Consider the following 24,449-nt stretch of genomic DNA (forward strand, 5'->3'; position numbering starts at 1 on the left):
AGCCGAGATTGCACCACTGCACTCCAGCCTGGGCGAGAGCCAGACTTCAACTCAAAAAAAAAAGAGAGAGAAACTATAGTACTCTAAGGGCAACTAAATACTGCAATTTTACCATAAAAAATATAATTCTTCTTTATAAAAGACAAAAATCTTTTGTCTGGATATTTTGTCACTCATTCAATAAATATTTATAAGCATTTAATGCTTGCCAGATATTGTTCCAGGCACAAAATAAAATCTTCACTTCCACAAAGCTTATACTCTGAAGTGAGAACGTAGAAGACTGGGGAGAGGCAAAAATCATTTTATATAATTTGTAAGTGTGATATATAATTCTATGTAAGTATGATGAATGTTATGAAGAAAAATAAAGCTTGGAAAGTAGATGGAAAATACTGTTTTTGATAGTGACCAGGAAAGGCTCTTTTAAGAAGATGAAAGTTGAGCAGAGAGCTAAAGCCACATAGATACCTGGAACAAGAGCTGTCCAAATAGGAGAACTTTGTGGTAGATGAATGTAGAACTTACCTTCTGAGTGCTCTTTTCTCTGTGAAAGAAGCAACAGAATTATCAGCTGAAAGGGGGTAAGAGGGTTAGAGGTTTTGCAAAATAGTCTAGGAGAGTAAGATGTTGAATTTACTAGTGGTATGTAGTAGGACTGTGAGGACCCATCTTGGGCTGTGAGTCGAACTTAAAATGAAACTAATAAGCATAACTGTACCTCTTTCCTCTAGCTCTTCAGTGCTTGGTAGGAAGTTGGATTTAACCACAGTTGGGTACAAGGAACAGAGGAGAAGCAAGGGAATTTAGGATGTATACAAGGGAGTGACTCATTTAAGCTACAAGAGCACAAAATGGGTGATGGATAGAGATGGGTAGAGATGGGTAGCGGGCTTAGTTGTTTGGAGGTCCCATTGAGGTTAAAAAGCTTTTAAGAGTATAGGTGTCAGAAAGAATGAGTTGGAAAGATAAAATGTAGTGGTTAGGATATGAAAAGCTTGGAATTGAGATTTTGGGGGAAGTTTAGATAATGACAAGACTAGGGGGAATGAGTGGTTGAGATGTTATTAAAGATAACTAGAGGTAGGGAGGTGAGAACTTAGAGCCCAGGATTTCAAATGGATCATCTATTTGATTATTAAAATTATCCCCAAAAAATGACAGGAATAATGCTGGGGACACAGAGACTGTAAATGATTGCAATAAGGAGGAGTGGCAAGGGGATATGCTGAGGACCTGAGGTAGGCAAGGAGGAAGAAGAATCTGGATGCCAACAGAGGAGGAGAGGGATGCCTGCCTGGGGTTTAGGATCAAAGACAGCCATCCTTTGACAGGTTTGGAGGAAGATAATATCCTCAAGACAGCCAGGTTTCAGTTAGCGTGTGTGGAGACTGACGTAAACCAAAATATAGGCACGACGAGAGTAATCCTGATGGGAGGTAGATAATCCATTCTCATTGCCTCCTTGTGGGACAAGTCTCTTTGGCCATTTGCTTTGTGAGGCAGGGAGTGTTGGGTGAGAGGAAGGGGTATGCCTGTCAGGAATTCTGTGAGCTGCTTTTTCAACTAACTATAAAAAGATAGTGGTTCTTAGTGTTATTGGTAGGGATGGGATCAGAATTTCCTGGGCGACCTTTTGGATACCTCAATTCATATTCACTACCTGATTAGGGGCTTGGCCAGAGATACATTAAAATGCATACATTAATGTATTAAAAGTATTCATACATTAATATGTATATATGTGTGTGGCAAATACTGTTTGATAGCTATTTGGGGATTTGACTGTTACGTATTCAACTTGTGAGGTTAGGAAAGGCACATATTAGCAAAGTGTTATATTAAAGAAACCGTTGAGCCCTCCTCTTCTAAGTATCTTCTCACTAAAATACTTCTGAAGACATAGGAAAAGATGAAAACTCACAACAAAGTTGAAAATAACATTGCAGACATTATCTAGATAGAACTAAAAATTACTGAAAGAAGACGATTTATGAAAAAACCACTCAGCTGGGTGTGATGGCTCACGCTTGTAATCCCAACACTTTGGCAGGTCCAGGTGGGAGGATCTCTTGAGGCCAGGAGTTTGAGACCAGCCTGGGCAGCATAGCAAGACCCCCTCTCCATACAAAATAAAAATAAAAAATTAGCCAGTTGTGGTGGTGTGTGCCTGTAGTCCTAGCTGCCTGGGAGGCTGAGGTGAGAGGATTACTTGAGCCCAGGAGTTTGAGGCTGCAGTGGGCTACAACTGCACCACTGTAATCCAGCCTGGATGACAGAGCAAGACTGTCTCAAAAAAAAAACACATACAAATTTTTAAAGAAAAAAAATAAGAACGCTCACGCTATGTTTGGCACACGAAACCTGAAAAACAAAAATAGAAGATACTACGTAATTCATTCATCTTTTGCCTCTGAATTCAGAGACAGGATCTGTATCAACCAGCAAATTGGTATCCTCCTCCTGCCTGCATTGTTATAATAACCATAAGAAGTAGTACTTAATATAAAACAAGTGGGCAGGAAGTGTGTATGTGTACTTGGCTTAAGTGGAGAAGGTAGCCATAATCAGGGGACACAGAAGCTATTAATGTATTCATTGCCTTCAGATTAGGCATGGGCAGATCCAAAAATTAATTTTTTTTTTGTTTCCTTTAGTAAACAATGCACAGTTCTGTGGATTTTTACTTTTGGACCAATCAGCATTACTTACAAGTAATTACTTACTAGTAATGTTATTACTTACTAATAAGTGAATTACAAAAGACCACTAAAATTTGTTTCCACAAATGAAAATCAGTGTTTTATTAGAGTTTGCTTAGGACTCTACTTATAAGATGCCTGGTTCCTGTACAAGGTTTATAATTTTGCAAGAATGCACAAAGGTGTATATACAGATATTGTCACACAGCAGGTCAGACAACTGACAGAAACTATCCTATGGTCAGTACTCAAGCATTTTCTTATGAATGTATTATCTTGTTGGGAGGTGTTCATGGTTTTTCTGCTATTTTTGCATTTCAGATATGTATTATTTTAGCTTGATAGCCATTGAGATTGCTATAGATTATTTGATTTGTGTATAATGATGTATGTATGCATATTTCACTGTATTTTTCTAGTTTTCTATAACTGGGTTTTAAATATTTTTGGTAGAAAAATAATTATACTTTCATTGCTAAAAATAAATATGCATAACCTACCCCTCTATATCGCTTATAACATTTTGATGATGTAGCCAGTGAATATGTGCTAATTTAAATAACTTGTATATAGAATTAAGCCAACTGCCATATTATAACTGGTTTCTTTTTAACTTAATAGGATATTGTTTTATAATATTAAATTATATGTTTAAGCTCATTCTCTTTAAAAATAAACAATAAGCAATTTCTATATATTCCTCTCAAGTCTTTATTACTTAGGAATTTGCTTTAGAGCAGGGATTGTATTTTGGATTTTCTTTATACTTCTTATCCCACTTCACTTATCCCCAGGTACTCTTCCCAAGACAGAATACATGGCAGAAACACATTTAAATTTAATTGAACAACTGGAAAAGCTTATTAGCCTTTCTTATAGTGGAGTCATTTCACAGTGACCCTTGGGAAATCTGTAAAACATTATACCAGTTAGCAGGACTTTTTCCCATTCTTAATGAAAGTTTTTATAGATCTTTTTCCCCTGTAGTCAGTTTCTTTCAAATTCTGCTTCTTTGGGGCTTAGGTCTTATGACTTGCATAGTAACAATAGGAAACGCCTATTACATGCACTTCCTATGGAACCAGAAAAATTCTAATAGAGTGGAAGATACTGTGTCTCTAGCCTGTCTCCTATTAGTTATCAAAAGCTGGTAAGTAAGTAATTGCGTGCAGAGTTAGGAATAATAGAGGTAAATGGAGAAATGGATGAATAAGATGTTTAAACAAGAAAGGTCAAAACTTAAAGCCGAGTTATTTTAATAACTAGGACCCTGAGTACTGTGTTCACAGGCAAAAAGTGATCTTTCAAAAGGTTTTTACCAAAAATGTAGTGAACCTAAATTGTCTTCATAGCATTTATGGCACTCTTTTGGGTCATAATCTGGGAAGGAGTGAGGACAAAATTGGGGTGGAGAATCAGTAGGAACCAGAAGAATAACTTTGAAAGGAAAAGATGGTAAATGTACATCATTATAGGGGCTGTCCTTCATTCAGATCCAGGCTTTGCAAATGCTGCTCCACTGCTTGGAAAACACTGTCTTTCATTCCCTTCCTGGCTTTCTTAGCACTTCCTCCTCCTCATCCTTCAGAATTCAGCCTAGGGATCATTACCTCCTGGCAGCCTCTCCTGATGGCTCTCTCATCTGGGTTAAATACTCCTGTGTGTATCCATAACACATTCTCATCTCTACTGTAGCCCCCATCAGACTGTGTTACAATTGACATTCTCCCTCAAACATGGGAACCAGGTTCTCTTTGTCATAGCGCCCCTATACCTGACATATAGTAGGCATTTAGTAAATGTTTGTTGAACCAATTTTTCCTAGAGACAGGGTCTTGCTAGGCTAGAGTGCAGTGGTATGATCATAGCTCACTGCAGCCTCAAACTCCTGGGCTCAAGGGATCCTCCTGCTTCAGCCTCCTGAGCAGCTAGGACTATAGGCATGTACTACCATGCCTGGCTAATTATTTTTGGTAGAGACAAGATATTGCTATGTTGCCCAGGCTGGTATTGAACTCCTGGGCTCAGGCGGTCCTCCCACCTCAGCCTCCTAAAGCACTGAGATTACAGGTGCGAACCACTGCGTCCAGCAGAACCAATGTTATTCCAAGTTAGACAGAAAATGCATTGAAGACCTGTGAATAAAAATAAAGACAGTTTCAGTTGGATAAGAGGAGAAACGTACTATACTACACTAGATAGAAATTGCAAGAAAATCTGACATAGAATGAGAATGGTGCCAGAAGGTGGATAATAAACCTTATGAAAATTCAGGAGTATACCACCTCGAAGTTGAGTTTCAGTGGTCTGGAGCATCTTGCAAGATCCCCACTAATATAGAAGACAAATTGCTGCTCCCTGTGCCACTTTCCATAATGTGAGGCACAGTGCTTGGTGGCTTTTTTTTTTTTTTGGAAGCTATGTATACAACATTTCAGTGTGTCACTGTACTCCATTACCAAGTAACCTGTAAGGCTGCCAATCTGAGGTGTGGTTAGAGCAAAAGAAGGCTCTACATCAATTCAGACTTCAGTACAAACTGCTTTGCCACATGGGCTTTATTGACCCAGCAGATCCAACTTGGGAGTGTCTGTGGCAAATACAAATGCCATATCAAGCCTCAACTGGAGAGTCAGACTTCTTTAGGGTTTTAGAGCAGAGCCATACCCTCTTCTGCAAAAAAAAAACCAAAACAAACAAAAAAACTTACCTTTGTGAGAGTAGCTCTTAGATTGCTATTGAGCTGTCTACTATAGGGTGTCAAATGTCCTTGGGATCTATGCTGACCAGTGTGAACCAAGCAGCAGGAGTGAACATGCACAATAGCAATCTGTCGTTACGTGGCAGCTTAACATTAGTATATAAGGGATCAGGCTCAGCAGATCCTGAAGTCAGTTGCACAAGCAGGCAGCTCCGACTCATGACACCTGCTCCTGCTGCATGGCTTCCTTTCCCTGCATTCACATTTATGACCTCATGGGGATGTTTTCCTATAATCAGTTAAGGGAGAAACTAAAACTGAATTTAAGACAAAGTGCTGACATCAACTGGTCTGCTATAGTATTAGTCTAATAATAAAGAAATCCTCTTTGTGGGCAAAACTTCAAGCAGTACATTGATCGCCACTTTGTCTAGACTATGTAGATCTCAAAAGATGTAGATCTGTGTAGCTTCATAGGCAATGGCAAATGACTAGATGACAAAGGTCTTGGCAGCACAGGAACAGGATTAGAAAATTGGTGACAAGGAGGTTTGGAGAAGAGGGATTTGAATGAACTTCATGAAATGGACACAGCAAATGAGATAATTATGTTCCATATCAATGTACCCCAAAGGGCATCTGCAGCAAAATTTGTCCATCTCAATCAGGTGGAGAAGGTGACCCATCCTGTGAATATCAGCCTCTTTCTGTACCCACCCCAGTATTTGCTCAATGGTTCATGTACAAAGTTACCATACTTGTAAAGATAGAAGTTATGTGTGGGCTAAATATTATGGATGTCCCTTCACCAAGGCTGATCTGGCTACTGCCACTGTTATTTCTAAGCGTTGTCAGCTGAGACCTACTCTGATTCCTCAATATGGCATCATTCCTTGGGGAAAACTAGTAGCCACCTGATATGTTGATTACATTGTACCCCTTTGATCATGGAGCATTTGTCCTCAATGGAATAGACACACAATCTGGATATGGATTTGCCTGCCCTGCTTGCAGTGTTTCTGCTACCACCACCATCTATGGGCTTACAGAATGCCTTCATCATTGCCATATGACCTCCACAACATTGCTTCTGATCAAGGAACTCATAGCAAAAGAAGTGTGTTAATGGGAATTCACTGCTCTTACTACAACCTGTCACCCTGATATGGTTTGGATTTGTGTCCCTGCCCAAATCTCATGTCGAATTGTAATCCCCAAGGTTGGAGGAGGGGCCTGTTGGGAGGTGATTAGATTGGATCATGGGGGCAGATTTCCCCCTTGCTGTTCTTGTGATAGTGAGTTCTCATGAGATCAGGTTGTTTCAAAGTGTGTAGCACCTACCCCTGATCTCTCTTCCTTCTTCTCTGGTCATGTAAGACGTGCCTGCTTCCCCTTTGCCTTTGGCCATGATTGTACATTTCCTGGGGCCTCCCCAGCCATGCTTCCTGTACAGCCTGTCCTGTGGAATTGTGAGTCAGTTAAGCCTTTTCTGTCTAAATTACCCAGTCTCAAGTAGCTCTTTATAGCAATGCAGGAACAGACTACTACATACCCCAAAAAGCAGCTGACCTGGCAGAAAGGTGGAATGTTCTTCTGATGACTCAGTTATGGTGATGGTTGGAGTATCATCCTACAGGATACAGTATAGGCTTTGAATAAGCAACCAACATTTTTCTCCTGTAGCCAGACACACAGGTCTAAGAATCAAGAATTGAAAGTGAAATCACTCCCTTAATATAGTCCCCAAATTTTAGGGTCTTAGTTTACAAAGGAGAGATGCTTAGTTCTCAAAGGGACACAGCAATGTTCCCACTGTATTGGAAGTTATGAGTATTACCTAGCCATTTTGGGCTCCTTCTGTCAACAACAGGAGAATCATCCCGATTATGAAGAGGAATTGATTTGCTGTGACATAATGGGGCAAGGAGGACTATATCTAAGATCTAGAGGATTTTTCCAGAGTGCCTCTTAATACTTCTATGTTCAGAAAGTTAAACTTTGTAAAAGTTAAAGAAATATAGCAGCCTAATAAAAGAATGGATCACTGATGATTCAAACTCTTCAAAAGTAAGATTTGCATCTCCCACCAGGTAAAGAATGCCAACCAACCAACATTCCGTACTGTGCTGAAGGGAAATTAGAAGACAATCTGAGAGGTATAGTGGGAATAAATTTGATAGTGAAAAAGAATTCAGTTCTAGCACCGGATCTGTCACATTATGTTAGACTGACTGTGATAGAAAGAATATGGGTTTGCAAGCCAAACAGAGCAAAATTTGAATTATAGTTCCTCTGTTAGCTGTGTTACCTGGGGTAAGTCTCTAAACTTCTCTGAGCCTTCATATCCCTACTAGAGAATAATGGTTCCTTGGTAAGAGTTTTGTGAGAATTATATGGAACAAGTATGTAGTTACTTGTGCAGCACCTTGCTTGTAGTAAATACTTGATAAATGGCAGTCAATGTCTTAACAAAATAACACTGCAACAGTAATAATAGTAATAATACTCCCACATTGAGCCTGCCCTTTGCCCTCCTATCACTTTCTACCTTCACTGAAATTATTCCACACTGGACATGGAAAACCAAAATATTATCATGTGGGCTGCTGCTACCTCCAATGTTTACTGTGATCGATGTATTAACTACACTTTTTTGCTTCAGACCATCCAGTACAGATGGGTATACAGAAAGAACCAAGTAGTCTTAGTTCATTACATGTACATACCATCAGACTTCAAAACTCGATGCTCACCAGTAAGTCACAATTGTGGGGTTTTTGTTTTTTGTTTTTTGTTTTTTTGCTATCAGGTTTATTCCAAAAAGACTATCTCAGGCTTTTGACCTATCTCTTTATTACAATAGTGGTTATGACCTCTTAAGCCTCTGAGCCTGTAAACATGCTGTTCCTCCTGCTAAGAACTCATCTTTACTTTTTTTATCTGGTTAGCTGCTCTTCCTCCTTCAGTTATTAGTGTGTACTGATGCCAGCCTGTCCCTTCCCACTAGCTTAGGTGGGGTCTCCCTGCTGTATGTTCACATAGCCCTTGTAGTTTTCCTATTATAACCTTTATATCACTTTACTTAATTACTTGTTCACTAGGTGAACAAGCTTCCCCACTAGGTTCTGTGTAAGTAAGAACACAGAACTCATCTTTAAAAAAAAAAAATTCTTAAGTCTCAATTTTTAAAATTTTTTATTTCAATAGTTTTGTGGGGTACAGGTGGTTTTGGTTACATGGATAAGGCCTTCAATGGTGATTTCTGTGATTTTGATGCACCCATCACCATTACCCAAGCAGTATATACACTGTACCTAATATGTAGTTTTTTGTTTTTTGTTTTTTTTTTTTTTTTGAGTTGGAGTCTTGCTCTGTCACCCAGGCTGGAGTGCAGTGGCCAATCTCGGCTCACTGCAACCTCTGCCTCCCAGATTCAAGCGATTCTCATGCCTCAGCCACTCGAGTAACTGGGACTACAGGCACACACCACCATGCCCGGCTAATTTTTGTATTTTTAGTAGAGATGGAGTTTTGCCATGTTGGCCAGGCTAGTCTTGAACTCCTGGCCTCAAGCAATCCACCCGCCCCGGCCTCCCAAAGTGCTGGGACTACAGGCATGAGCCACCATGCCTGGCCCCACTATGTAGTCTTTTATCCCTCACCCCCAACCAACTTTCCCCACACCTGAATCCCCAAAGTACATTATATCATTCTTACGTCTTTGCATCCTCATAGCTTAGCCCCTGCTTATTAGCGAGAACACACTATATTTGGTTTTCCATTCTGGAGTTATTTCACTTAGAATAATGGCCCCCAGCTCCATCTAAGTTGCTACAAAGGACATTATTTTGTTTTTTTTATGGCTGAGTAGTATTCCATGGTGTGTGTGTGTGTGTGTGTGTGTGTGTGTGTGTGTATTTTATATATATATATATACCACATTTTCTTTATTTACTTGGGTGATGGGCATTCAGGTTTGTTCCATATTTCTGCAGTTGCAAATTGTGCTGCTATAAACGTGTGTGCAGGTGTCTTTTTCATATAATGAATTCTTTTCCTTTGAGTAGATACACAGTAATGGGATTGCTGGATTGAATGGTAGATCTACTTTTAATTCTTTAAGGAATCTTCATACTGTTTTCCATAGTGGTTGGACTAGTTTACATTAGCACCAGCAGTATAAAAGTGTTTTCTTTTCACCACATCTACACCAACATCTATTGTTTTTTCACTTCTTAATTATGGCTATTCTTGCAGGAGTAAGTTGGTATCTCATTGTGGTTTTAATTTGCATTTCCCTGATAATTAGTGATGTTGAGCTTTTTTTTATATGTTTGTGGGCTGTTTGTATATCTTCTTTTGAGAATTGTCTATTCACATCCTTTGCCCACTTTTTGATGGGATTATTTGTGTTTTTCTTGCTGATTTGTTTGAGTTCTTTGTAGATTCTGGATATTAGTCCTTTGTCAAATACATAGTTTGTGAATATAGAAACTCATCGTTTTTATTCATCACTCTACCATCAGCCTAGAACAGTGTCTGGCAAATCCTCATGTACTACTAACCACAAGTTTGTGTGTTTCTATTATTTTTAAAAGTGGTTGTAGTTTTTGTTTGTTTGTTTGTTTTTTGAGACAGATTCTTTCTCTGTCACCCAGGCTGGAGTGCAATGGAGTGATCTCGGCTCACTGCAACCTCTGCCTCCCAGGTTCAAGCGATTCTCCTGTCTCAGCCTCCCGAGTAGCTGGGATTACAGGTGCACACCACCAGGCCTGGCTAATTTTTTGTATTTTAGTAGAGATGGGGTTTCACTGTGTTGCCCAGGCTGGTCTCGAACTCCTGAGCTCAGGCAATCCACCCACCTCAGTCTCCCAAAGTGCTAGGATTATAGGTGTGAGCCACTGTGCCCAGCCTAAAGGTGGTTGTAGTTTTAAAGTCCTGTTTTATTATTGATCTATTAAATTTATTCAGCAGATATTTGAGAACCTACTACTTAGATGCTGGTGATAGAGTAGTGAACAAAACAGACAAGGTCCCTTCTGTCATGGAGCTTACATTCCAGTTGGGGGAGACAGATTTTAAAAGTATGTAATATGTCAGGTAATGATTAAATGCTAAAGGGAAAAAAAAGCAGAGTAAGGGCTAACTGGCAGGAAGTAGAAGTTAATGCAACCAACCACACCTCAGCTCACTGCAACCTCCGCCTGCTGGTTTCAAGCGATTCTCCTGCCTCAGCCTCCCGAGTAGCTGGGATTACAGGTGACTGCCACCACGCCCAGCTAATTTTTGTATTTTTTTAGTAGAGACGGGGTTTCACCATGTTGGCCAGGCTGGTCTCGAACTCCTGACCTCAGGTGATTCACCCGCATCGGCCTCCCAAAGTGCTGGGATTACAGGCGTGAGCCACCGCACCCAGCCAACCCCATTTTTAAAAGTTTTTTTTTTCTTTTTTTTAAACAAGAGAAAATAGATACACGTTGGTCAGTGCTAACTGTCCATATTCACATACACACACAGTGTACTTTCTGAGCCCAATATACAGAGAAAGGAGGCAAGAAGCTAGAATTCTATGCACTGCTATGCAGGAGCCTAGCACCCTCCAGCTTCCAGCAAAGCGAAGGGAGCAGGTTTTTCTTTTTTCCCACATAACTCGGTGGTGTTGATTCCACAGAGTTTTTATTCAGACAGGAAGGGATAAAAATGAATTTCGAACAGAAAGGGGTAGAGACTCTTTTCTCAGTGTATTCTGCTCAAGATATTTCCCCCAATTAAGTGTAGAGAAAAGAGACCTCAAGAACAGGGCAACTGAGCACAAGAGGCAAAAACAAAACAAAATAAAACAGACTACAACTTGCTCCCAGAGACTGGAGAAAATTTAAAAAGGGGAAGGTTGGAATCCATCAGTATTAGTCATCTCTTTCATCCTCCTGTGCTTCCTCCCCTTCATCATCATCTTCTTCACCTTCATCTTCATCCCCTTCTTCATCAGTATCTTCTAATCCTTCCTCCTCCTCCTCATTATCATCTTCTCCTTCTTCATCATCCATATCGGGAAGCAAATAGTACTGTAATGGGTTTGGCCAAATATCATCTTTGATGTCCTCTCCTAAGTCATCGGCCCCTGCATCAGAATGGTCAGTAAACCAGGTCAAGAAGCTCTCTGGTGCCTCATGCTGCCTCTTCCTGCTGGCTTTATTCTGCATTTGACTTAAACGTTTCATCACATCCTTTCCAGATTTCCATTTGATTTCAGTGGATTTTGAAGATGGATTAACACTCTCATTCAGATGAAATTCTTTGGAGAGAACTTTTTTTCAAAGTAAGGATTTTCATCAAAATAAAAATCTACTCTGTAACCTGATTTAATATCTTCAAATTCTGTCACTTCAACTCTGGTCAAATAATGCAATGCCTCTTCGTTTTCCTTCCCAAGCAGTGCAGACACTTGTAAATGATTGCCAAATGTTGTTACCCCCAAATTTAGGATTTTGGAGATCAATTCTGACCTCTTCTGAAAAAATGGTTGGCGGAGTTTGTTATATTTCTGTTCTACTTTCAAAATCTCCTCACTGTCTTGTTCATTAAGTCTGTCTATTTCATTTTGTATTTCATCAATGTGTTCAATTGCTTCTTGCTGTTCTTTTTCGCCCTTCTTTGGCAAGCCTACAGAGGCCGAAGTCTCCTCTGGTCTCAGAACAGGAGGTGGTCTTGGTGTCTTCTTTTGAGACAGGAGGGAAGACTGGCATTTGGGGGCCATGCTGCTAGGGAAGCTGAAGAACCAGACCACCAGTCTCCTTGCTCTTCAGGAAGCAGGCAGAAAACTCTAATTTCTTATATTTAATTTCATGAACATAGCTTATATGTTAGCAAGTTTAAGGTCATTTTTGAGATTCCCTTTGAGGCCTACCACGTGGGCATTACATTGTGAATCATCCATATGTGTTTGAAATAATGTGTACTCTCATTTGGGTACAGAGTTCTTTAATACTCTATTAGCAATGGAGGTCCAGGACCTGGAGGCAGAATAGAGAAAGGAATATCCTTCTCTATTTACCATTAAAATTCTATCAAAGTGGGAGGCCCAATGGATAACAGGAGTATTCCTGGAAGCCATTCCTACATGGGCATGGCTAGCAGTATCTTAACAATACATAGAAATGACCATGAACCACACAAAAATATCCCACTAAACCCAAAGTAAATGTATCTCCAGCTCAGCTTGCTCTTTGCTTCCTAGAGAGACGGAAAGTAGATTAGTAGTTGCCTGGGGCTGGAGGTAAGAATGGAGAGTAATGCAAATGAGCCTGAGGAATCTTTCTAGAGTGATGGAAATGTTCTAATTGATTGTGGTGACTGTTGCATAACTCTGTAAATTTGCCAAAAATAACTTTTAATAAACGAAAGTTATGATATGTAGATCATATCTTAATAGAGCTGTTTACAAAGTTTTTTTTTTTTTTTGAAAAGTGGGATCAGAGATTCAAATGTGAAAAGGCTGTGACATATAAGTAATACTTATGAACTAGCTCACATTGAGTAATCGTTTTGTCTCATCAAGAGTCCTATATACTGTGGGAAAGTTTGTTGTGCACCCGAAACATCTATGTGTGCTGAGCGACTTTGTGGACAGTGCCTCCCCGGTAAACCCGCTCTGTCTGCAGTGTCCAGAGCTTCTCCCACAGGAGTTTGCTAATCCCACCTTTGTGGCCAAATTCTGTGCTGCAAAACGGACATCTCCTCCCCCTCTTCTCCATTCCCCTCCTTCCTAATAAAACTCTTTTCTGGAGAAGCTGAAGTCAACATCAGGTTTCAAATATTTAAAGTGGATACAAAACTATTTCAGCAATGCAGACAATTAGGTGCATTGTTGTGGTCAATGCAGTTGTTGGTAAAACATGTCTCCTGATATCCTACACAACAAATTTCCATCCTAATAGATGCAGACTGTTTTTGACAACTATGCACTCACAGTTAGGATTGGTGCAGAGCCATATACTCTTGGACTTTTAATTCTGCAGGGCAAGAAGATTATGACAGATTATAACTCCTGAGTTATCTACACAGATGTATTTCTAGTCTGTTTCTCAGTGGTCTCTCCATGTTCATTTTAAAGTATGAAAGAAAAGTGAGGGCCTGAGATAACTCACCACTGTCCAAAGGCTCCTTTCTTGCTTGTCACGACCCAAACTGATCTCAGAGGGTCTATTATTGAGAAAATTACCAAGAACAAACAGAAGCCTATCACTCCAGAGACTGCTGAAAAGCCGGCCCACAACCTGAAGGCTGTCAAGTATATGGATGGTCCTGTACCTACACAGCAAGACCTAAAGAATGGATTGGACAAAGCAATATTGGCTATCCTGGAGCCTCCAGAACTGAAGAAGAGCTGCAAGCCTATGCTGCTATGAACATCTCTCCAGAGCCCTTTCTGCACAGCTGGTATAGGCATCATACTAAAAGCAATGTTTAAACCAAACAAAAGATTAAAAATTAAAATTTATTTATGCAATAATGACAAATACCCTGCACCAACCCACATGCATCCATGTGAGACAGGGATTAGAGGTATGGCCCACTTCTCCCTCCCAATACTAGTTAATTCTGAATAATTATGTATTGTTAGAAAAGTGATCAGTACTCATTTTTGGTATTTGTTTCAAAAAACAATTTTGTTTTTACTTAAAAGCAAGGCATGCTTGTGATGACTGTGTAACAGATTAATTGGAATTGTTGAAGCTGCTCCCTGAGTCCATTCTGGAGGGTAATCTGGGACATCTTAGTGGGGTTTCATCTTTTCCTTTTTGGAGGAGGAGGGTTTGTAGGGTTTGTTTTTTAGTGTTTTTTTCTTTTCTTTTCTGTTTTTTAATTCATTAACCAGTGGTCAGTCCTTAAGAGGAGAAGGACGACTGACTCCATATTCGACTTCCTAGATCTAGTTTAAAAAACATGTTCCCTATCTGGGGTGCTTTTAGGAAAGAATATAGTAAATGCCTTATTTAATAACATACTCCTTTTTGAAAGTTACCTTTTCTCTCCACCCTTGAGTAGGCTCAGTATTTGATGAAACTCATGAAAGTGGGTGAAAATTGTCTTGCCCCTGTTCTTTTCTGGGATGCACTAAATATGTGACTGTGACTTTCAAGGAAATTTGTTTGCCAGTTGCTGATTTTTGGGGAAGTTAATTTCTAACTTCTTGCACTGATGAATAAAGAAAAGTATTGCACCTTTGAAATGCAACAAGTGGATTGAGTTTGTAACTTAAAAAAACTTTTTTCCCTGTCAGTCATTGTCTTATATTGCTTATTATAGATTTGCAATCAATAGTATATGATGTTTCTAGAATGCAGCTGAAGACCTGGTATGTAGAGGGAATGTGAAGAGCGGTACCAGAGGACCAACATCTATAGAATGATTCACAGCCTCTCAAGTTATAAGGATGGAGACCTGCTTCATGAAGAAGCTGGGGTGTGGTGGGGATGGATAGAACACTTAACAACATGAGATCAGTCGGGGAATCCCCTCACTTCTGTGTAGCAGACGAGGAACCCAAGAGCCCCCAGATGAGGCTCTCTGGTTTGTTTGTTTTTTTTTTTTTCTGAGATGGGGTCTTGCTCTGTCGCCCAGGCTGGAGTGCAGTGGCACAACCTCGGCTCACTGCAACCTCCGCTTCCCCGGGTTCAAGCAATTCTCCTCCCTCAGCCTCCCGAGTAGCCAGGACTACAGGCACGTTCCACCACGCCTGGCTAATTTTTGTATTCTTAGTAGAGATAGGGTTTCACCAATGTTGGCCAGGCTGGTCTTGAACTCCTGACCTTGTGATCCGCCCATCTCGGCCTCCCAAAGTGCTGGGATTACAGACATGAGCCACCACGCCTGGCTGGCTCTCTGGTTTAATAAAAATTGTGGAAAGAATCTTATTGAAAGGTGACAACGTGCTGGCAGCCCTCACTGGCTCTCAGTGCCTCCTCAGTCTTGGAGTCCGCTCTGGCCATGCTTGAGGAGCCCTTCAGCCCGCCGCTGCACTGTGGGAGCCCCTCTCTGGGCTTGCGGAAGCTGGTACCAGCTCTCTCTGCTTGCAGGGAGGTGGAGGGAGAGACGCGGGCGGGAACCGGGGCTGCGTGTGGCCTCACGGGACAGCGGGAGTTCCGGGTGGGCGTGGGCTCGGCGGCCCGCACTCGGAGGCGGGGAGGGCACCGGGCAGTGAGGGGCTTAGCACCCAGGCCAGCAGCTGCGGAGGGGGTGCCAGGTCCCCCAGCACTGCCAGCCCACCTGCGCCACGCTCAAATTCTCACCGGGCCTCAGCCACCTCCCCATGGGGCAGGGCTGGGACCTGCTGCCCGCCATGCGTGAGCCCCCCCGGCGGTGGGCTTCTGCTAGGCCCTAGCCTCCCTGACGGGCACCGCCCCTGGCTCAGCGGTGCCCAGTCCCATTGAATGCCCAAGTGCTGCGGAGTGCAGGCGGGAGGCACAGGACTGGCAAGCAGCTCAGCCCGCAACCCTTAGGCGGCATCCACTAGGGGAAGCCAACTGGGCTCCTGAGAGGGGTGGGGACTTGGAGAACTTTTATGTCTAGCTAGAGAATTGTAAGTGCACCAATCAGCACTCTGTGTCTATCTAAAGGTTTGTAAAGGCACCAGTCAGTGCTCTGTGTCTAGCTCAGGGTTCGTGGATGCACCAATCAGCACTCTGTATCTAGCTAATCTCCTGGGGACTTGGAGAACCTTTATGTGTAGCTAAAGGATTGTAAACACACCAATCAGCACCCTGTGTCTAGCTCAACGTTTGTAAATGCACCAATCAGTGCTCTATGTCTAGCTAATCTAGTGGGGACTTGGAGAACCTTTATGTCCAGCTAAAGGATTGTAAATATATCAATCAGCACTCTGTATCTAACTCAGGGATTGTAAACACACCAATCAGCACCCTGTCAAAACGGACCAATCAGCGCTCTGTAAAATGGACCAGCAGGATGTGGGTGGGGCCGGATGGGGGAATAAAAGCAGGCTGCCAGAGCCAGCAGTGGCAACCTGTCTGGGTCCCCTGCCACACTCTGGAAGCTGTGTTCTTTTGCTCTTTGCAATAAATCTTGCTGCTGCTCACTCTTTGGGTCTACACTGCCTTTATGATCTGTAACACTCACCGAGAAGGTCTGCAGCTTCACTCCTGAGGCCAGTGAGACCCGAACCCACTGGGAGGAATGAACAACTCTGGACGCGCCACCTTAAGAGCTGTAACACTCACTGCCAAGGTCTGCACCTTCACTCCTGAAGCAGCGAGACCACTGAACCCACCAGGAGGAAGAAACTCCGAACGTGTCCGAACATCAGAAAGAACAAACTCTGGACACACCACCTTTAAGAACTGTAACACTCACCGCCAGGGTCTGCAGCTTCATTCTTGAAGTCAGACCAAGAACCCACCAATTCCGGACACATTATCAAGATTCTTCATGAATGTTAATAGGGATTTTTATCAGTTTTAGTTGTAGTTTACAATTTCTAAAAATGTTCAGGTAATTTCTTTACACCTTTCAGAACCTAGCTCATGAGTGTTGAATCAATGCTTTTTCATGTCAATTCTTTGTATAGGCATTCTTTTCAGATGTATTAAACAAAAACCCTTCACAACAAAAAAACAAAAATACACTCTTCTTTTACTTGGAGCACTAGCTAATAGGAGGAAAAGATTCAGGTAAGGTAATTTACCTTCCCATATGAACTTAGTTTCATGTGTCACTCTCCATCTAGGGCAATTGTATTTTGAAAGACATGCTAGTTAACACAGGTGAATCAGTCTTTAATGGTGATAAAGTTTTTACTATTGTAGACACTTGTGATTCTTTCTCTTTTCAACAAGGAAAGGAGATTACCGCCAGGAGTGATTTGCCACTTATTGCAGGTTTGCCAACTTCGATTCATTAACTGAAGCCTCTTGCAGATTCAGGAGATAAAAATGCGGAGTGCCCAGTTAAATTTGAATTCAGATAGACACCAAATAATTTAGTATATCCCAGATATTTCATTTTTAAAATAATAAATGTGACCCATGCAATATTTGGGACATACTAAAACACTATTTGTATCTAAAAGTCAAGTTTAACTGGACATCCTATATTTTATCTAACAACCCTTCTGTAAGCTAGCTGTGCGAAAAATTGGTTTAGGTTGCTCTTAAATGCCTTTGGTTTGCTTTCAAAAGTAAGTAGTCTCAAAACAAAGCATTCGATTTCCCAGTAGTTAGAAGAACTCAATTCTGGTTCTGAAGCTTCTTCAATTAAAAACGTGCTTCAAAAGAGAAGCCAATTCTGTGGGAGATACTTTCCCAAAAAAACTCGCGTTTGGGCCACTATACAGTGAACTACAAACCTCCGCAGGGGTAGGCCCGGGCTGCCCGCCTGACACCGCACTCGCCAGTGAGCAGGGGCCCAGCACCGCAGCCCGGGGCAGAGGCCTTGGAGGTTGTCGAGGTGGGAGGGGCCTCGGCCGAGCCGCTTCAATCCTTCTTCTCCAAGCTCGGTGGGGTAGACAAACTTCCTGAGCGGCCCTGTCCCCTCCAGATGCCGGACGCTCCTTTCCTCTCCTCCCCCACTTCTCTCCCCGTTCGGGTTGGATGGAGAAGACGGCGCTCAGAGCACGCAGTACGGGGAACTAACAGCGAGTTTTGAAATCTAGAACTCGCAAGGTGTGCGTCGCCTGCTGCTGTTCATTCCAGAGGGTCTTCTGCTGGAGGAGGAAGGGGCCCTCGACACCTAAGATGCGGAGGGCGGTTCGTTCTCGGGCTCCCGCTCTCTCGCTCTTTTTTTTTTTTTTTTGGTCGGAGGAAAGAAAACAGCCCTACGCCCGGATGCGTAGAGAGCCGACAAGTGGAAACAGGGACACACCCTCCCGTGAGCCCGCCCCAGCTGGAGCCGCGGCGCGCTGAGCGAGCAGGCGGGGCGGGAGCGCCCACAGCTCGGAGCCACCAGGCGCTGACTAGGAGCCCGGCTGAGGGAGGATGCGCCGCTGACGCCTGTGGGAGCCGCGCGCCCGGGCGGGAGGATGCTCCAGAGGGGCCTCTGGCCGTGGCGCGCGCGGCTGCTGCCGATCCCTGGCACCTGGCGCCTAGCGCGCCCGTGGCCGCTGCCGCCTCCGCCCCAGGTAAGAGCGGGTGCCAGGCCGTGGGGGTCCGGGGTAGGCTGGTGCAAAGTTTGCGTTGGACAACTTTGGCGGGAGCAAAAGCCGAGCGGCCGAACAGTCAACTGCGTTTTGCTGGCTGCCGGACTCCGCGCGCCGGGCGGTCCCGACAGGTGGTGGCCGGGCGGCCGACGTGGGTCACGGAGGCCAGAGCTGAGGTCAAGACTCCAGGCCTGGGGAAGGTGAAGCCAGAGCGCCGCGGCTGGGGGCGCCTCACCCGGGCCGAGTTGGGGTGCGGGGACTACCAGACTTCGGCCTGGGAGCAGCAGAATAACCTAGGAGGCAGTTTCTGGGCTGCAGCTCCGGGGCAGGAGCAAGTTTCCAAAGCTGCTGCGCCGCGGGGCCAGTTCCCTCTTGGTGATCAGTGCCCGAGCACCTAAGGAGCCCGGAAACGATGAACCGGGCAGTGACCGTCCCGGGTTTGGACGGTCGCAGGAGAGTGAAATTTCCATTCTGAAATCTGCGAGCACCTCCCTTTCCCAGAGGGAAGAAAAACTCGCGTTTTGTTCAGACACCCGAGAGACGGGTGAATCATGAGTGTGTGCTGGTGAGTAACAGTTGGGCTGACACCGTTGTATTGTGGTCTGTGGAGAACCGTGGCTTGGAGGAGGAGGAGAGAGTGGATGTGCACCAAAAAAGACAAGAAGAGGGGGAAAGCGCTGAGTTTAACGAGGATTGCGGTGGAGCCCGACAGGAGCCCGGGAGTGCAAACTCTGACCCAGATGAGACAGCCAAAGCCTTCAGGGTGTGTGTGGTTGGGGAGGGAGCTGTTTCTGAGTTTTAGTTTGTTCCTCCCCCACGCTGTTAGATTACTTTCAGATTGTTAAAGGCTTAAAAGCCAAAAGTAAGCAGTGTGATTCTCTTGTCACTTTCACTTCCTGTTTATTTTGTTCTTTTTTTTTTTCTTTCCCCCCTTTTCCTCCAGCTATCTCAGGGCTTCAGTTTCAATTGATGCAGGGAATATTTAAGTGCATTTTTTTTTTCCTTTTCATTGAGTTTGTGACCAAAGGATTAAGTGCATTTAGAAAATCAGTTCCAGGAATGTTTGAAAGAGAATGAGGAAGGCCATGTTGTTACTAAATGTAAGAATAGGGGCAAACTCCTTAAACTGTAAAATGGTAGACTTATAAAGTCATTGGGGAGATGGACTTTTTATACTTTTAAAGATTGTACTTTTACTGTAAGTGTTGCATTGTGTAGTCAAAGATATACCAAACATTAAAACAACCCAATACGAGGAACCCCTTTCACATGCCATTTTAAACACAGATTATTGTTTTTTGTTGTTGTTTTTGGAGACGGAGTCTTGCTCTGTTACCCAGGCTGGAGTGCAGTTGCATGATCTCGGCTCACTGCAACTTCCGCCTCCTGGGTTCATGCGATTCTCCTACCTCAGCCTCCCCAGAAGCTAGGATGACCGGCGCGCGCCACCACACCCGGCTAATTTTTGTATTTTTAGTAGAGACGGGGTTTCACCATGTTGGCCAGACTGGCTGGTCTCGAACTCCTGACCTTGTGATCCGCCCGTCTCAGCCCCCCAAAGTGCTGGGATTACAGGCGTGAGCCACCGTGACCAGCCCCAGGTGTTTTCTATTAAGTCCATTTAACACGTTGAGTAGCATTTTTATGGATCCCGGGACTGGCTGCCCTTTCTCAAATTATCAACTCCAAACCCTTTTCCCCATATTTCCCATCTGATGCTGTCTAGGGTGGTGCCATTGCATACCTCAGCAGGAATGTGGATACCCTTTTAAAAGAAAATGGTACCATCGGGCTTATTAGGCTTAATAACTGGGAAACAGTAGTTAGGAATCATCGTAAGAAGCCTTATGTTTGAATGTTTCTGATTTGCAAATTTTTGTTTTAAGCCAACTGTCCAGCTATAAAGACAATTTTCAGAACTTGAGAAGTGGAAATGCTGTTCTTTATATGCAGCTTTTACATTTTACCATGAGTAAACCGATAAAAATATTCTGGCTCTTTAGGAGTTTTAGCTAGGACTACTAAAACATTTTCTGCTAATCAAATTACCTGGCTATCGGGACATTTTTCATTCTAAGATTTCACTCTTTTGTGGTTTTCCCACTTGTTATGAAATATCCTGTGGGTAAAGGCAAGTATTATTTCTATATTTTTTTTTCCCAGAAACATTCAGACCTCTAGAGCCTATGAAGCAGCTAGAAAAACAAGTAGTTTGTGACCTGACAGGTCATAAAATCTTAGCTTGCAAGGACTTGTCGTAAGCAGTATTTCAAATAAGTGTTCCCAGCTATAATTGGTCTTTCTGAAATCTTTCACACGTCTATGAGTGTGCCTTATAGGAGCATTTAATAACTTTGAAAAATACACAATTCTCATACTTCATATTGTATGTGAGCAATTGTCTGCTAGTGTTTTCTGGGTGAGGGGAAAAAAAACAGTTTGTTGACATGGATATACAGAATTGTTTTTTAAAGAACACATTTAGTATGAAGCGTAGTAGAGCAAGAGCATATTGTATTCATCTTTGGGCAAGGCATGGCCTGGTGGCCATAATCACGTTCCGGTGGCAGCATCTCTGCTTGTCAGCACTCTAGCTGAGTGGTTGTCAGGGCAATCCATGGCTCCTGCTGATGTTTCTGTGCACAAAAGACTCAGCTTTGAGTAATTATGGTGCTTGGTGAGTTACATCTGAACAGAAAGCCCTTGCCTAAATATGCCTTTCTTAATTTGGATTTTCTGCTACTTAGACTGAGAAACTCCCTGAAACGATTTCATGTCCCCAGTACAGCATTTGAGTCCCTACATAAGCCATGTTTAAAAAATTTTTACATCACGCACTCTGCAGAGCAGCTTAAGTATCGAGTGTGCTTTTTTTAACTTCTAGAAACAAAGCATATGGATGTTTAAATTCCACCGCAAGATGTCAACTTAGAAATTGTTTTCATCTTTTTAATTTAATGAACATATCGTTCTTGTTTGACATGTTCCTACTATTCTATCTCTTGTATTTGCAGTTGGTACATTGTATTCTATTCTATAAAACTAGCTTCAGAGCCCTCTCCTGAGGAGAGCAATTGGTTAAGTGTTGGTGATTTTATTTACACTATGGAAAAGACATTGATGCTTTGATCTCAAAGTAATGCTAGACCAGCTTGTCTATTAAATATTAAACATTACCACCTTTGCAGCACTTAAGTAGTAGTGTGTTTTTTTTAGATTTTGCTTGTTATTGTGATTAAATGGTATTAATGCTGTTTTACAGCAAATTCTAAGCTAGGAAATCATTGTGTATTGGCAGAAAGATATTTGTTGAATGAGGTACCTATGAAACAAAGGTAGAAAACCTCGAGCTAAAATTCCTGACCTTGTGATCCTCCTGCCTCGGCCTCCCAAAGTGCTGGGATTACAGGCGTGAGCCACCGCACCCAGCCCACAGCACTTCTTAAAAAAATAAAAGTAAAGGAAAAAGCCAGACCTAATTATCTACTCAATCTAGTAAATATCATAAGATCCTCAGGAAGAACTCATATTTGTGGGGTGACCCTTGCCAGTCTTCAAGATTTTCCTCTCTAAAGTTTACCACAGGAAAGCTTTGCAAACCTGTCAGTTTCTTGATATGAGATTCAATGTTTTATGTCATTTCTTATTTATTTCTGCTTATAGGCTATATGCATTTCTTTCTTTTCTTTTTTTTTTTTTTTCTTTTTTTTTTGAGACAGAGTCTTGCTCTGTCGCCAAGCTGAAGTGCAGTGGCACAATCTCAGCTCACTGCAACCTCCGCCTCCCGGGTTCAAACGATTCCCCTGCCTCAGCCTCCCAAGTAGCTGGGATTACAGGCATGCGCCACCATGGGGGCCGGCTAATTTTTTGTATTTTAGTAGAGACCGGGTTTGGTTTCACCATGTTGGCCAAGACGGTCTCGATCTCCTGACCTCGTGATCTGCCCACCTTGGCCTCCCAAAGTGCTGGGATTACAAGCGTGAGACACTGCGCCTGGCTGGCTATATGCATTTCAATTCTAGCCTCATATCTTGCCTCTCTTTCACTGTTCCCTATTTCTTGCCCTTAAATCTATTAAAAAAAAATTATCTTCAATAGACCTTGTTTATCATGCAGATTTCATAGATCATTGCTCATCAATATTGTGAATCCTGGACAGAAATCTATTCCCTAAAGAGCTGCCAAAATGCAAACCTGATCTGCAATACTTGTAGTGAACCTGTAATTAAGGTAAAAATTATGTAAAATCAACACATCTGGAAGTTTATGAAACAGGAAGATCTCAGAACAAATGGTTACAGGGCTTGGTAGTTGATGCAAACTATACTTTAACTTAGGTAGGGATGAGGTAGCAAGGAAATAGGAAGATTTAGAGCAGGTGAGGGCAGCAGGAAGAAAGGAGGAATCCATTTCCATAAGTGAGGAGAGTAACTTCAGTACTACCACCTTTCTTTGAGAGAGAACTATAGAATCAAAATTAGATTCTTATAGCAACGCCATGCAACACAATCAATATGTATTGAGCACCTTCGATGGGCAAAGCAGCAAAAAGACAAAGTGGACAAGAAAGAGACTGGTCTGCCACACTTCCACAATTAACTACTTAGAACATATTTGTTCAAGTATTAAAGAGTTGATTTTTATTTAAAACCTTATTTATGCATCACTTTTTTTCCCATTAAAAGGTGCTTATGGAAAAATGGGTGGTGATATGACTAGAGGAAAATGAAGGTAGAGAAGATGAAACTATGAGTACTGTAAATACATAACATGCATGGCATAGGTCTTTCACATTTGTTAGAAGTGGGTTAAAAATCTGATCCTCAGCGTTCTGACAGCCATTGCATAAACAACACCACTGGCTATACGCTTCACTGTCTGTATAATATACCCTGCATCTGCTCTGGAAAAACCCAACTATTCTAATACTAAGACTAGACAGCAATTTCTTCCATGGGTCCTCTTAATGGGTACCTTTAAACTGACTACCATGTTTCATCAACCTCTTTTTTAAAAGGTATGCCAATGTGGAAAATTCAGTGAAAACATTTGGGTGAAGGTTCCTGTGCCACAAAGTTAAATACATAGCTCAGAGAACAGAGAGCTGGTATGTGTTTAAAAAACAAGGAATATTAATACTGTTAAAGTAAATGGGATAAAAAAGGATTCTTCTAGAATATGGCTGAGATAATGCTGTTTTGTTCATTATCTAATGGTTGATAACTTGTAGGATAACCTAAGATGTCTATTATATAAAGCTTTTAGGGTTCTGAAGATAATCCTGAATAAGAAATATTTCACAGATAAAAACACTGGTAACAGAACGAAGCATTAGAGAGAGACTTACTCTAATTCATTATGATATGCGAAACCCATCAAATAAATTTTCATTTCTTTTTTTTTTTTTTTTTGAGACAGGGTCATGCTCTTGTTGCCCAGGCTGAAGTGCAATGGTGTAACACAGTTCACTGCAGCCTCAACCTTGTGGGTTCAAGCGATCCTCCCACCTCACCCTCCTAAAGTAGCTGGGACTACAGGCAGGCACACACCACTATGCCTGGCTAATTTTTTGTGTTTTGTTTGTTTGTTTGTTTATTTTTGTAGAGACCAGGTCTCACTATGTTGCCCAGGCTGGTCTCAACCCTGTGGGCTCAAGTGATCCTCCTGCCTTGGCCACCCAAAGTGCTGGGATTTATAGGCGTGAGCCACTGTGCCCAGCCAAATTTCAGTTTCTTTTGAAAGGAAAAACAGTGGCTGGGCACAGTGGCTCACGCCTGTAATCCCAGCACTTTGGAAGGCCGAGGCAGGCGGATCACGAGGTCAGGAGATCGAGACCATCCTGGCTAACACGGTGAAACCCCGTCTCTACTAAAAATACAAAAAAATAATCCGG

General features: G+C 42.4%; 1 protein-coding gene and 2 pseudogenes across 1 annotated transcript in view; 2 read left to right on the plus strand and 1 right to left on the minus strand.

The window, feature by feature from the left end:
- Window positions 1-10,792: 10,792 nt before the first annotated feature.
- LOC100449955 (protein SET-like) lies at window positions 10,793-12,160 on the minus strand (annotated as a pseudogene).
- Window positions 11,975-14,972, plus strand: LOC129059051 (cell division control protein 42 homolog; annotated as a pseudogene).
- A 2,924-nt stretch (window positions 14,973-17,896) lies between these two features.
- Window positions 17,897-24,449, plus strand: part of MCUB (mitochondrial calcium uniporter dominant negative subunit beta) — a 121,362-nt gene continuing 114,809 nt past the window's right edge. Inside the window, exon 1 of the mRNA XM_002815053.5 lies at window positions 17,897-18,538. Within this exon, the coding sequence (XP_002815099.2) occupies window positions 18,440-18,538 (99 nt within the window). The 5' untranslated portion in view covers window positions 17,897-18,439. The remainder of the gene's footprint in view (window positions 18,539-24,449) is intronic.

The sequence above is a fragment of the Pongo abelii genome, chromosome 3 (assembly GCF_028885655.2).
Source record: "Pongo abelii isolate AG06213 chromosome 3, NHGRI_mPonAbe1-v2.0_pri, whole genome shotgun sequence".
Classification (NCBI taxonomy): Eukaryota; Metazoa; Chordata; class Mammalia; order Primates; family Hominidae; genus Pongo; species Pongo abelii.